Raw genomic sequence first — 15,552 nt, 5'->3', positions numbered from 1 at the left:
AGGTAATTTATGACCGTCAACCTTGGCTTGTTTCCGTCTATGTTTTTGCTTAGCATAGATCATGACATGACCATCAACCTTGGCCCTTTTTTTTTTTTTTTTTTTTTTTTTTTTTTTTTGTAGTCCTTGGTCATGATGAAGGGCTTAATGGATAAGTGTCTCAACCGTGAGGCCACTTTGGAACAGGTGCGTTCAAAGGCTGAGCAGATGGAGGAAGAGCTTGGTCAAGTCCACAAATGGAAGTCCACTATGGAGAAGAAACTGGAACTCTCTAAAAAAGCAAGGAAGGAGCTAGAGCAGAAGACGAATGAGGCGACGACGACCTTGGAGAAGAAGGAGAAGGAAATAAAAGAATTGAAGGAAAGGTTCCGTCATTCTAAAGAAGTAGCTGTTCAGGAGTATCGTAATTCCAAATCCTTAATGAGCGAGCTGGCGAACTCTTTTCTTCAAGGCTTTGACGATTCGCTCCGTCAGATTAAGAAGGTCTATCCTGATTTGGATGTATCCATGATCAAAGTTGACGATCAAGGCCAGACTTCTGCTCTTCCCATCACTTCTGAAAATACGGAGAATCTTTTTGGAGACGAAGCAGTTCAAGGTGACAGGGAGTCAGCCCAACCGAAAAATGTCCCGAATGATGACCCAAAAATGTAGACTATTGATCCTTTCGTAGTGTTTTTGGTGTTTGAGGACGGTTTTGTCCTCCTTCTATGTATTAAAAAATTATCCTTTGTTGGTTTTATCCGTCACTGTCTACTTTAAATTTTATTTCTGCTTTATATGAGTCTTTGTAGTGAATAATGTTTTGGTTTTTTTTTTTTTTTTTTTTTTTTTTTTTTTTTTTTGAGCACGAACATCTGACAATGCATAACTTTTGTTGACGGTTTAGGTACTTCTCCTCTCACAGGTTCATCCTGTCCGTCTGTTTTTGCGAGAGGTATAATCAGTAACGCACCGTTGGGGTTCGTCCACTTTGTGGATGTGAACGGTATTTTTAGGTGGTCCATCTACTTATGTGGATTTGTAGACTTTCTCACACCTTGGGGTGACTTGTTGTTTTGTGAAAATATTCAACTTTTGGGAAATCCGTCCACTGTGTGGACTGTATGGTAGTTCGTTGTTTTTAGGTTATCCGTCCACCTTGTGGGCGGCTCTTTAATCATTATGGTGATTTGTCCATCCTATGGAGAAAATTATTCCACCGTTCAGGTGATCCGTCCACTTTATGGTGGATGTAAATTATTCCTCTGTTTTGGTGATCCGTCCACTTCGTGGACAGTTCTTTCATCGCTTTAGTGACCGTCCACTTTGTGGACTTATTTTCACCATTTTGGTGATCCGTCTACTTTGAGGACAGTTTTATATCACCTTAGTGACCGTCCACTTTGTGGATTTGTAATTATTTTCACCATTTAGGTGATCCATCCACTTTGAGGACAGTTTTATATCACCTTAGTGACCGTTCACTTTGTGGACTTGTAATTATTTTCACCATTTTGGTGATCCGTCCACTTTGAGGACAGTTTTATATCACCTTATTGACCGTCCACTTTGTGGACTTATTTTGGATTCGTCCATTTTGGACTTCCAATCGTTATCCTCGTGGGATGGTCCGTCTATTTTATGGACATGTTAAATATCCATCCATTTCAGACTACATTTGTCACCCTTGTAGGGCGATCCGTCCACTTTGAGGACTTGCTTTTGTATTCGTCCAGTTGGGACTATATTCGTCACCTTCGTGGGATGATCCGTCCATCTTGTGGACTATAATAACAAATCCATGTAGAAAATCAAAATTGTTTCTGATTATTATTCTAAGTAGAAATGCGTAAGGAAAAAATGTCTGCCCCCTTGGGCTTTAAAAAGGCACTACTAGATTGTAGCAAAAAGTAGTTGAAGAAAAACTAATAAAAAAAAAAAAAACTTAAAATAAACTGGTCAATCGTTTGCCCGTTGCTGTTTGCCGTGTTACTGTCACTGGTAGTACTTTCTCAAGTGCTCGGCGTTCCATGGATGAGGCAGCTTCTTTCCGTCTGTCGTCTCCAGGTGGTAGGTTCCTTTCCTTTGCCTTGCCGTAACTTGGTAAGGTACTTCCCAATTGGGGCCGAGCTTTCCCTGTGTAGGGTCTCTAGATGCTCCCATGACCTTCCTGAGTACGAGATCTCCTACTTGGAAGTCTCTGTGTCGGACCCGAGAGTTGTAGTGTCTGGCCATGCGATCCTAGTATCTAGCGAGCCTTTGCTCCGCTGCAGACCTAACCTCGTCTATCAGGTCCAACTGCAGCCGCATTGTTTCGTCATTCCTGCTCTTGTCATGGTTGTGAACCCTGTAACTTGTGAGCCCAACTTCAGCTGGGATGACCTCCTCGCTCCCGTATGTTAGTCGGAATGGCGTCTCTCCAGTTGGGGTCCTCGTCGTTGTCCTGTATGCCCATAGTATGCTCGGCAATTCTTCAGGCCATATGCTCTTTGCCCCCTCGAGCCGAGTCTTGATAATTTTAAGCAGGGATCAGTTTGTGACTTCAACTTGGCCATTAGCCTGAGGATGGGCGGGTGACAAGTAGTGGTTTTTTATTCCTAGCTGGGAGCAAAACTCCCAGAAGTAGCCGTTGTCGAGCTGCCTCCCGTTATCTGAGATAAGGACTCTAGGAATACCAAACCTGCATATGATGCACCTCTAGACAAAACTTTTAATGTTCTTCTTCGTGATGGTGGCCAAAGCTTCCGCCACTACCCATTTTGTGAAGTAGTCAATACCCACCACCAAGAACTTCAACTGTCGTACCGCCGTTGGGAAAGGTCCCATAATGTCTAGTCCCCATTGAGCAAACGGCCATGGAGCCGTCATCGGGGTCAGCTCCTCAGTTGGCTGTCTAATAATATTACTGAATCTCTGGCATTTGTCGCAGCTCTTAACGTAAGACTCGACATCCTTCTGCATGGTTGGCCAGTAATACCCAGCTTGTATTATTTTGTGCACCAACGACCTCGATCCAGAGTGATTCCCACATATTCCTTCGTGTACTTCCCTCATTACATAGTTTGCCTCTTCAGCTCCCAGGAATCTTAGATATGGACGGGAGAAACCTCTCTTGTACAGGATGTCTTTTATGAAGATGAAACTCGCCGCCTGGACCTTTAGTTTCCTGGCCGCATCCTTTCCGTCCGGCAGTAACCCGTTCTTCAAGTATGAAATTATCGGTGTGGTCCAGTTACTTTCGGAGCATATCTCCTGCATGTTACCGGGGTCTATTAGTGGAGAAAGTTGAACGAAAGAAAGTACGTTACCCGGTGTTATCATATGATCTGCTGAGGCGGTTTTGGCCAACCGGTCGACGAGCTCATTTTCTTCCCTGGGAATTTGGATGACCTTGGCTTCTAGGTCGTTGATTCTCGCTCTCACTTGATCAAGATATCTCCTCAACCTTTCTCCCTTACATTCATAATCTCCGTTTACATGATTGGTTACGACCTGAGAGTCATAGTAAATGATTACGCTCTCGGCTCCTGCGGCTTTAGCTAAGTCAAGACCTGCTACCACTGCTTCGTATTTCGCTTCATTGTTGGTTGTGGGGAAGTCTAGATGTACCATACATTCAATCCTGTCTCCTTCAGGTGACAGCAATACAATGCCGGCTCCCATGGCTCGCCGATTGGATGATCCGTCAGTATATATGCTCCACTGAGGGGACTCTTCTGCCCCCTTGTCTTCGTCACGAGTAAATTCTGCTATGAAGTCGGCTACGACTTGTCCTTTAATGGATGCACGTGGATGATACTTGATATCAAACTCGCCTAATTCTATCGCCCACAGCGTCAGTCGACCTACAGCTTCAGGATTACTTAATGCCCTTCGCAAGGGCTTATCGGTCATTACGTTCACGGTATGGGCTTGAAAGTAGGGCTTGAGCTTGCAAGCCGCCGTGACTAATGCAAAAGCGAGTTTCTCCATAGGTGGGTATCTTTCTTCGGCACCGCGGAGCGCCCGGCTGGCGTAGTATATGGGCTTCTGTACCCTATCTTCTTCTCTAACTAAGGTTGCGCTGACTACGACAGGGGAGACAGCCAAGTAGAGGAAGAGTTCTTCACCTGGTTGCGAGGGACTCAGTAGGGGTGGTAAAGATAGATATACTTTCAACTCCTCAAATGCTCGCTGACACTCGTCCGTCCACTCGAAAGACTTCTTTAACGTGCGAAAGAAGGGCAAACACTTGTCCGTGGCTCTTGACACGAATCTATTTAATGCCGCTATCTTGCCGTTAAGGCTTTGTACTTCCTTCACATTTCGCGGGGGGGCCATCTCTATTATGGCTCGGATCTTATCCGGGTTAGCCTCAATCCCCCTTTGAGATACCATGAATCCTAGGAATTTTCCTGCTGTTACGCCGAATGCGCACTTTCCCGGATTGAGCTTCATGTTATAAGATCGAAGCGTACCGAATGTTTCCCTAAGGTCTTCCAGGTGGTCTTCCTCATTCTGGCTCTTCACAAGCATGTCATCGACGTAGACCTGGACATTCCTCCCGATTTGCTGCGTGAACATCTTGTTCATTAGTCTTTGGTATGTTGCCCCCGCATTTTTTAGGCCGAATGGCATTACTTTGTAGCAGAAGAGTCCTTGACTGGTCACGAACGAAGTCTTCTCCTGATCAGCCTCGTGCATGCGGATCTGGTTATAACCCGAGAAAGCGTTGATGAAGCTTAGTAACTGGTGTTGAGCCGTCGAGTCTACTAGGACGTCTACCCTTGGAAGGGGATAGCTATCTTTGGGACACGCTTTGTTAAGATCGGTGAAGTCCATGCACATCCGCCACTTTCCATTCACTTTTTTCACCATTACTACATTCGCCAACCAATCGGGATAGTAGACTTCCCTAATGAAGCTTGCCTCTTGTAGTTTGCGGACTTCTTCCGCTATTGCTTGGTCTCGTTCCAGGGCGAACACTCTCTTCTTTTGTTGGACGGGTGGAAAGGAGGGCAATACATTCAATTTATGTACCATGACTGAGGGATCGATTCCTGACATGTCGTCATGACTCCAGGCGAACACATCTTGATTGCTTCTCGTAGACCTGGACATTCCTCCCGATTTGCTACACGAACATCTTGTTCATCAGTCTTTGGTATGTTGCCCCCACATTTTTTAGGCCGAATGGCATTACTTTGTAGCAGAAGAGTCCTTGACTGGTCACGAATGAAGTCTTCTCCTGATCAGCCTCGTGCATGCGGATCTGGTTATAACCCGAGAAAGCGTCGATGAAGCTTAGTAACTGGTGTTGAGCCATCGAGTCTACTAGGACGTCTACCCTTGGAAGGGGATAGCTATCTTTGGGACACGCTTTGTTAAGATTGGTGAAGTCCACGCACATCCGCCACTTTCCGTTCACTTTTTTCACCATTACTACATTCGCCAGCCAATCGGGATAGTAGACTTCCCTAATGAAGCTTGCCTCTTGTAGTTTGCGGACTTCTTCCGCTATTGCTTGGTCTCGTTCCAGGGCGAACACTCTCTTCTTTTCTCGGACGAGTGGAAAGAAGGGCAATACATTCAATTTATGTACCATGACTGAGGGATCGATTCCTGGCATGTCGTCATGACTCCAGGCGAACACATCTTGATTGCTCCTCAAGAAAGTTATGAGCTCTTGACGGATTGCGGGTTTGGCGAGCGTTCCGATCTTGGTTGTTCAGTCCAGATTGGAGCTGTCGAGTGTTATCTCCTCTAGCTTCTCTGTTGGTTCTACCACCGCTCGGTGCTCTTCTATGTTCAAGGCCTGAATTTGGTCTTCCATCTCCATCATAGCCACGTAGCATTCCCGTGCGGCTATTTGACTTCCGCGGAGCTCTCCTGCTCCATAATCCGTAGGAAACTTAATCATCAGATGGTAAGTCGATGTCACCGCCTTCCACGAGTTGAGCATGGGTCGTCCGAGGATAGCGTTGTAAGCGGACGAGCAGTCGACCACTAGGAAGGTTACGTCCCTGGTGATTTGCTGGGGGTAATCACCTACCGTTACTGATAACGTGACCATGCCCAAAGGGAATACCCGACTCCCTCCGAAACCAACGAGCGGGGCGTTCGTCGGTATCAATCACTCCTTGTCAATCCTCATTTACTGGAATGCCGGATAGTACAAGATATCGGCTGAGTTACCGTTGTCGATCAACACCCGGTGCATGTTGTAGTCTCCTACCCGCATGTTGACGACGAGGGCATCATCGTGTGGATGGTGTAGGCCTCGTGCGTCTTCTTCTGAGAACCCGATAATTGGGCCTTCTCTCCTTGCTATCTTCGGCACGGTGCCCGTCAACTGGACGCTCTGCCCATCCTCAAGCTGCAATTGTTCCTCCAATTATCATCCTTATGTCGCCTATGGGAGGTCTTGGTCACTCGTTCTCTCACCGAGGGTGTTGTTCTTGCGGGGGTGGATCCGTTCTCTCCTTACTGACAAACTTTTGCAGCTTTCCTTGTCGGATAAGGGCTTCAATTTGCTACTTCAAGTCATAGCAATCGGCTGTGTCATGACCATGGTAACGGTGGAAGCGGCAATATTTATCCCTGGATCGTTTGTTGGGATCACTCTTCAGCTTTCCCGGAAACGTCAGGGCCCTTTCGTCCTTAATTTGCATTAGGACTTGGTCTATCGGGGTGGTTAATGGGGTGAAACTTGTGAACCTTCCGCCCATGGGTTTAGGGCATCTCTCCTCCCTTCGGTCTCCCATGCTACCTTTCTTCCACCCCTGGTCCTGTCGGGGGTCTTCTTGTCGATCTCTTTTCTTGGGCCTATCTTCTCGGGCTAATAGCGCGTCTTCAGCGTTCATATATTTGGTGGCCCTGTAAAGCACCTCTGACATGGTCTTTGGGTCATTTTTGTATAGGGAGAACAAAAACTTACCCCCCTTCAGCCCATTCGTGAATGCTGCTACCAGTATCTTATCGTCGGCTTCGTCGATCGAAAGCGCCTCTTTATTGAAGCGTGATATGTAGGCTCTTAATGTCTCCTCCTCTTGCTGCTTGATATTCATTAAGCAAGCTGTGGACTTTTTATACCGATGTCCTCCAATGAAGTGCGTAGTAAATTGAGCGCTTAGCTCCTTGAAGGTGCTAATGGAGTTGGGCGCTAGCCGGCTGAACCAAATCATTACTGCGCCTTTTAGGGTTGTAGGAAAGGCCCTGCACATAATCGCGTATGCCACTCCCTGAAGGTGCATCAGAGTTTTGAAGGTCTCTAGGTGATCTAGAGGATCTTTGACCCCGTCATAACTATCCATATTTGGCATGCGGAACTTGCTTGGCAGGGGGAAGGAGTTGACGGTTGTCGTAAATGGTGAGTCAGTCCGGTTGGCAAGGTCGTCAAGATCACTAGACACTCGTCCCTTGAGAGCGTTCATCATCACTTCCATCTGTTCCTTCATTGCCTGCATCTCCGCGATGATGGGTGGTAGAGTCGTATTTGCCAGAGAAGGAATGCTAGTGTCCCGTCGTACTGGTCTGCTCGGGGCGTTGCTCTCCTGTGGTCCTTCGTGATTCCTCCTTTCAGCACTGGTCCCTTCTTGATCCGCTCCTTGGTTATTAGTTGTCGCATTTTTCTGGTTCAGCTACTCTTCTAGGTCATGGTTTTGTTTGATGAGGCGCTCCATGGCTGTGGCGAGCATCTTGACCTGTCTCTCAAGAGCAGTCGTAGGGGCTTCTTCTTCTTGAACGTCATTAGTGGTCGCCATTGAGCGAGTGAGCACCATGTAACTCTTTTGTCTAGGAAACAATAATGTGCTACTCTTCCTACAGACGGCGCCAACTGATGATGCCGAAAAGATCACCAATAGGTCACACAGCACTCACGACTCGAAGCAAACCTGCACAACAAAAATAGTCGAAAGAAAACCTTAGAGAGCACCGGTGTGATGCCGGCCAAATACTCTCCGAAAGTCAAGTTAGAACTATTCTCACAACTCTAGAATGCTAGAGAAGGGTAAATTATGCGTACCTTGATTCGCGAGGGTATTAGGGCTTTTATAGTAGTAGAGAGTCGGCTTTTCCTTCTTGGTGTAGAAGCCTTTTCCATATGGGACTCTACTTCTAAAAATCCCAAGCGTGATGGACAAGTATTTCCTTGTAGAGTGGATTTTTCACTAAGGCGGATCTTCTAGAATCCTGATTTTCCTAGGGTTCCCTCGGATTCCAAACGTGTACATCAAGTATTTTAAGTGACACTAAGTCCTCGGCCCACGCTTAATATTGGCCCATGAGTCCGAATTCGTCAAGCCCAATGTTCCGCGATTTCTTACCCCATCAAAAGGGAAAAATATAGGAAGTGAAATTAAAGAATTTAAAAACAATAATCATATTAATTAATAATTAAAAAAATATGTGACCTGACTTAAATAGAATTATGACAATGTAGTTTTAAGTCGAAAAATTATGATGTTTTGAGTTTAGGTGACACTTAATCAATATATAGCATCAAGTATGAATGGGAGGGGAGAAAATGGGCAAATGCCCTTTTCGCGCAAATTATGTAGCGTTTTGCCCTCTTTCCCAAACTAATTAGGAAAATATCCCTATTTTAAAACTCCATTTGAGATAAATCGAGTTAGTTCTTATAGTGACGCTTTAAGGATCTATAGTGGTGTTTTGTAACTCGACCTCCATGAACTCGAGTTATAGGTAAAAAAAAATAAAAAAATAAAAAATAAAAATTGCCTATAACTCAAGTTCGTGGAGGTCGAGTTACAAAACGCCACTATATGTTCTTAAAATGTCACTATATGCTCCTTAAAACGCCACTATAGGGCTCTAGATTTTTTTTTTTTTTTTTTTTTAAACTTGATTTATCTCAAATCAAGTTACAAAGGAGAGGCATTTTCCTAATTAGTTTGAGAAATGGGGCAAAATGCTATAATTTTTGCTCAAAAATGGCATTTGCCAATTTTTTCCGAATGGAAGGGGCTTCTTTCAAAACATTACACAATTTTGGAGTTTCAATCCAAATTTTTAAACGTTAGGAAGTAAAATTAAAATATTCCCAAATTTAAAAAAGAGTAAATTTGCTTAATCTTGATTTTTTATTGGCTATTAAATTATTTCTTAGAAAACCATTTGATGATGTGTTAATCGTTATCCAAACATGAGAATAGTTTTTGTCTTTTTAGTAGACTGGCTTGTTCTCTTGTAAGTCAACATTTCACGAAAGAGCAATTAGATTTGGATCGTGACAATGAAGCAACTAGAGCAATTAGATTTGGATCGTTATCCAAAAGGAGTATTAGCTAGCCTGGAAGTCTTTCTGTCTTCTTGAGTCAATAATAAGTTGTTAGTCAAGCCTTGATTTTCACATGTGCAATGGCCAATTACCATGTGAAAATACAAATACCTCCACTGAAATGAATATCCCTACATAATAAAAGAGAAGAAAAATTCTAAAAACGCGCTCAAAATGCTTCACAGTAAAACGTACGCATCAAATTCCTGTCACAAATTTGAGTTTCAAATAAGGTTATCTAACTAAATAATTTTCAAAAGAGTCCTTTTAGTGAAATAATTCATAAAATGATATATTTGGAAAAAAAAACTTTTATTCTATAAAGAATAACATATGTTTGTAAATTCAAATAACATAACACATTTATTATCATGTTTTTGGCTACGAGCTACATTTAAAAAAGAAATTAATATGGTCATAGCTCTTTTATATTTTTAAAATTATGTGTAAAAAATAAAAATCTAAGCCAACATTTATCCAGCTATTTACTAAAAATAAATAAATAAATAAAAATTAGGCAAACCCATATCGAATTTGTAGGATTTTTTTTTTTTTTTTAAGGCATAATCTTCAGTGTCTTAAGGATTTAAATATTAGTTTAAGTATTGAAAGTTTTCTGAATGTAATAAGGGGGTTGCAACAATCATTATTCTGACTCTAAAAGCTACATGTAATATAGATCACATGGTCTCACTGTAGAAAATTTGGCTATTTTCAATAATTGAAACCTTCCAAAAAAAAAAAATACTAAAAATGGTCGAAAAAAGAATTTTTGACGGTGAAAATGACCATTTAAAACTGTCACTAAAAACTATGTTGATAATATTTTTCTACAGCTTATGTAACCATTGAAAAAATACTTTGATGTTTGCTAACCATTGATAAACGTGTAACACTTTTTTCAACGGTTACTACATGTCGAAGTATTATTAAAAACCATCGAAACATATACGTACACGTAAATGTAGACTAAAATGTATTCTTACTACTTTTATCCACAAGAACTCAGCCATTGATAAAAGGTATCTTGAGAAAAGGTACATAAATAGAGAACATAGATTGACTTATAGCATGAAAAGATAAGACACAAAATTTGAAATCCACCAAGGATAGTTTCCATAGATTCTAACACATTCATGAATTTGATCATGGAGAGACACTAAATTATCACTTTCTTTTATGTAATCCTGCAATGTTGTAGAAGAAGTAATTTTAATCTTTATAGAATAAAAGAGTAATTAGAAAGGATTCTAAAGAGTATCTCTAGTACACAAACTTTTACCAATTGTTGGGTTAAAATGAATTGACCCCTTGTAAATTAATTAATTACCCAAGTTAATTAATTAGGTTCAATTACATGCAATAATGTGGTAGCACAAACAAATCATCAATTATACTAATTGCAGCAGAAAATAAATTTGACACAGGTGATTTATTTACAAATGGGGAAAACCACTGAGGCAAAACCCCACCGAGTGAATTTCAAGTCACCACTCCTAAGAATCCAATATTATCAATCACAAGCAGTTACAAGTATAAGGAAGCTTACCAAACCCTTTGGCTTATCCCAAAATACAAACCTACAATTGAACCCTTACCCCAATACCCAACTAGACATATATTATAGTGGCAATCTTCCAGTTCAATGCACGAATCCAAGTATGTGACTAACACCAACAACTTGAAGAAGATGTTGGCTGCAAAATTCTTCAGTTCATCAACGATGAAAATTAGAAAGCTCCTTGGTTGCAAAACCCTATGGCGCAGAGATGCAATAGCTTCTTCAAAGAGAATAATGAACTAGTGCACTTTCTGCATATGTTCTCCTTGTATGACGGCCTTTAAAATAAGCCATATATATTTCTATAGTTGTGAGAAAAGATACCTTTTACAAATATTTCAACATGGGTCGAAAATTAGATCTGGAAATTCTGATTTCGTAAGTCTCGACAGAAATAGCTTTTGTTGAGCTTCTGTTGAGATTTAACATTAAATCTCAATGGAAAGGATTCTATCGAGACTTCTATCAAGCTTTAATGAACAGCTCTTCTTCACTTGTTTCTTGGTAAGATATTTATGGCTTAACACTTGACTTGAACAACATGTTTCTTGAAGACTTAAACCCATCCCAAATCTACCCAATTATAAGTAAAGTGCATTTTGTCAAAGGATTAGCCAATGACATAGAATATGCCCTTAACAATCTCCCCCTTTGATAACCCGTGACAAAACCACAGCAAAACAAACAATCATGAGAGAAGTCTTAAATCACTAAACTCATAACCACTTGTTGTATTACAAAGTAAATCTATCCCTACTACAAACTCTTGAAAAACTTTGCAAGCAAAGAGTTCATGGCATGATAGACTTTTATAACCTGTCATTCTGAAACATTTAAAACAAAACTCATCAAGGCATCATGTGTGAAACAGAAATAAAGATTGCATACATAAAGAAACATGTGAATAAAGATAGAAAAGAAACAACACATGTAAAGGTAGATGAAGAAAAACATACATCATCATCATATATATGAAAATAAAGCACAATATATGTAATAAAATGGTCACAAGACCAGTATACAAGAGGCTAATGTAACAAAAAGAAGGAAAAGTACACATTAACCTCACTAGATCCCTCAATGCTATATACACTCCCCCTATAAAAAAGAAGTACTATACTAACTCTCCTTCTAAGTACAAGATTACTCTCAAACCCAAAACTACTCCCCCTTTTGTTACAAATATCAAAGGGCAAGTCACTAAAAGGTCATCATCTCATCATCACCGGAAGAGCTAGCATCATCCTCGTCATCCTTATCTATAGAAGGAGAGGCCACAGGACGCTCTGGAGAGGGTAAAGGAGCAAAGCCAGCCATGTGAGCCTATCTGTGGGCAATGCGATCAACTCGGGTGTTCATCTAACACATCTCATGTGTGAGATAGTCAAGATGACCACCAAAGTCAGCCTCCATTCATTGAAGCTGGGCCATGATGGCCTTGAGGGTCACACCACCAGTCACGATATGCTACCCTATGGACGTGTAGTACCTCAGATATAAGATCCAGAGTAACTACGATATATGTACCTTTGAATGTAGAAACAAACTAAGTAACAAAGATATCGATACTATGTATGTTAAAGTAAAATTCCTGAATAAACATGACAGGACAACACACAGGTTTCTCACAGAGAGATTCCCATTCTTGAGTTTGAATGACATCGAGTAGCGTAGTGTTGGAGAAATCTAACAGAATAACTTGGCGTTTCGTCTTGGCCTTCTCATCACAAAACCGAATATAAGATGGAACAGGAGGATCAGAAGAGGATGACCCGAAACCATGAAGAGGGTTCCAAGTCAGAGTAGATTTGCGTTGTTTAGGTGCCATAATGCAGTCTTTGAGAGAGAGAGAGAGAGAGAGAGAGAGAACATAAGGAAACACAACACATGCTTAGAAAAGGAAAGAAAAGAAAGAACTATGCATGAACATGTGACGTGCATAAATTAAAAGCATCATGGGAAAAACCTAATCCAAACCTAACAGCACTCACAAGTTTGATCAAGCACACAATCCTAAAATGCATGAAACATTGTTATAATGTATAGAAAATGCAATGCATGAACATATAACAACAATTTCACAAAGCCCAACTCAAAAATTTCATGAAAAACTCAAAAAACCCCAAAAGCTAGGCCTAAAAAGCATGAATGCATGAAAAGAGAGAAGATGAGAACACTTACCAAGTGTTTAGAGCTTGATCTAGGCCAAAGAACACGAGGGTGAGGAGATTTGAGAGTGAGAAAGAGTTTTGGGTCGAGAGAGAGAGAGTTTTCTATTGAGAGAGTAGTGAGAAAATGAAATCTAAAATCACACCTGTCCTATAAATAGAAAACACATCTCGATGGATCGAGAAATCTATCGAGATTTTGTTGAGCACCAAATCTCGACAGAAGTGAATCTATCAAGGATCTATCGACAACTAAAAGATGGTCTTGATGGATCGAGGATCTGTCGAGAAGGTATCGAGGAGACATAAGTTTAAGGAAATCATCTCGATGGATCGAGAAGCTGTCGAGGTGCTATCGAGAAGAAACCCAGAAATCTTCGATGGATCTAGAATGTGTTGAGGATCTGTAGAGAAGACAGAGAGGTTTAAAGAAAAAATCGATTGATTGGTCTGCTATTGAGAATCTATCATGAGCAAAACAAAGAGGCTCGATAGAAATGGATGTGTTGAGGTACCTGTCGAGCTAAAAAAAAAGGAGATTTTCAAGGGAGGAAAAACACATAAAGATGAATGCAACAAGCAAGCTACTCAAACAAAGATCCACTCAACATGTTTAGCTCTTAAAAGATCTCTCAACATATAAGCAAAGCATCCATAGATCCAAAACACACACATTCACACAACAAGTCTAACCAATTTTATATTTCCAAAACGAGTTAAGACATTTTAGTGAGCATATATTAATACATGTATTCCTTGTGATAGCCAAATCACATTGTGCCTACATGTGTATCAAAAGTAGCAAAGAGTATGCGTGTTGTGTGTGAAAACATAGCAAGAGTGCACAAGTTTCTCATATTATGGAGATTCAGGATATGAGGTGATCTAATACACTTCACACACAATCATGACAGTTTGATGGGGACTATCACCTTTGAGGTACATCTTATAACTCTCACATCTCCTAGAAATATGCTTACAACCATTTTTAAAAGCATTTTGATCTTTTTGCTTTTCATGTTCTTTGCATATTTTCCTTTTTGAACATTCCATGCATGGGCATATATAGAGAGAAAAACAAATACCCAATTATGTAAGCCAAAAACATCACAATTTTGCTATGCCAGAGTATACAAATGTTATACAAAACACACAAAGCATAAAGACTAGACTGACTCAAAAACAACTAGAAAGCAAAACAAACAAGTTATGCAAGACCATAAAGGGAGAGAGAGAGAGAGAGAGTGTGACCAAATCACTTTGAGCCTTTTTCTTTCCAAACTTTAGTTTTGAAGGAAGATCTTTTCCTAGAGTTGAACCTTTGTTCGAGAGGAAAGGGGGAAAAATTGAAACCGTTTAAGTTCGAAAGGAACATGATGGCCTTAAGAAGATCTTCCAGAGGAGCAAGAGAGGATGAAAACTGATTCTGGTTTCCAGACGAAAGCATACTATTGCTTTCTTGAGTGGCTAACCACTAATAGCAATTTGGATGAGTGTGCTCTGAAGCTTTTTAGTGATGACAAAAATGCGGTTTCTTTTGTTGACACTTTTATTATTGTCTTTCTTAGTCCTAGGGTTCATAGTCTCTTTCTTATCAACCTGAGGGGGTGCTCTTAGAATAGATTTTCCCTTGTCTAAGTTCTTACTAGCTATTTCAGTTTTAGCTTCATTATTTTCAGCATCATTATCATTAGTAGGTGAAACAAAAACAATCTTACTAGAAGAGACAATATTAGGAGAAGAGAATTCATATCCTAAACCGGTTTTGTTAGAAGCAGCTTTCTGAAAGCTTAGCATCTCATCGAGCTTTGCACTAAAAAGTCCTCTTCAATTGAGTTCTGACTTGAAACAGCTCTGCTTCAAGCTTCTTAGTCCTTTCAGCCAAGAAATTGTTCTCTAATCGTAGTGCTTCAATGGTTTGATTGGCTTCATCAACCTTGGTAGAGAGCTCCTCTCGATCTAGCTCCATATCGCTCAGCTTCTTGGTGGTCAGCTTATACAGTTTCTCAAGCTTTTTAGAAACCTTGTACAATTTTGCATAGGCTGTGTGGATGTCATCTTGTTCATCCATTTTCTTAAACATAGATTCCACCAAGTCCTCTTCTTTATCCGCTGCTTCTATGATCCCTTCAGTAGAATCCATTGTGGCAATGAAAGCACTCAAGATTCCCTTATCATCACTGTCATCTGACTCAATCTCAGGCTTGATATCACTCAAGATCCTAATCGACTTGAGATATGTTGGACATTCTTGTTTCATGTGTCCAAAACCTTGACATCTGAAGCACTTTGGTTCGGAAGGAATAGTATACTGACCGCCATCCTTAGCATCATTCTTCCCTTTGTCTTGACTTCTGAATTGAGAAGATTTAGATTGCTTACGGTCTTTATCAAAACCTTTCACATCGGCATTCGTCATGAATTTCTTGAATTGCCTAGTGATGTAGGACTTCATCTTGGAATCTTTATCACCTGAAGACTCATCAGTCTCATTACTTTTGGCCTTCAATGCCATATTCTTACTTTTGGTTCCTTTCCCAAGTCTAGTCAAACCCAATTCA

At 41.0% G+C, this 15,552-nt stretch overlaps 1 protein-coding gene across 1 annotated transcript; it reads right to left on the bottom strand.

Annotated features, from left to right (window-relative positions):
* Positions 1-2,679: 2,679 nt before the first annotated feature.
* Positions 2,680-3,876, bottom strand: LOC115991189. The gene has a single exon (XM_031114935.1). The coding sequence runs from the start codon at positions 3,874-3,876 to the stop codon at positions 2,680-2,682; it is 1,197 nt and encodes a 398-aa protein (XP_030970795.1).
* Positions 3,877-15,552: the final 11,676 nt, after the last annotated feature.

Source organism: Quercus lobata, chromosome 5 (assembly GCF_001633185.2).
Source record: "Quercus lobata isolate SW786 chromosome 5, ValleyOak3.0 Primary Assembly, whole genome shotgun sequence".
Classification (NCBI taxonomy): Eukaryota; Viridiplantae; Streptophyta; class Magnoliopsida; order Fagales; family Fagaceae; genus Quercus; species Quercus lobata.
Note: the sequence above shows the minus strand (reverse complement) of the source record. Positions and strands in the feature narration are given on the sequence as shown.

Coding starts and splice junctions, on each gene's coding strand:
- LOC115991189 (XM_031114935.1), bottom strand. CDS start 3,876: ATGACCGATAAGCCCTTGCGAAGGGCATTAAGTAATCCTGAAGCTGTA.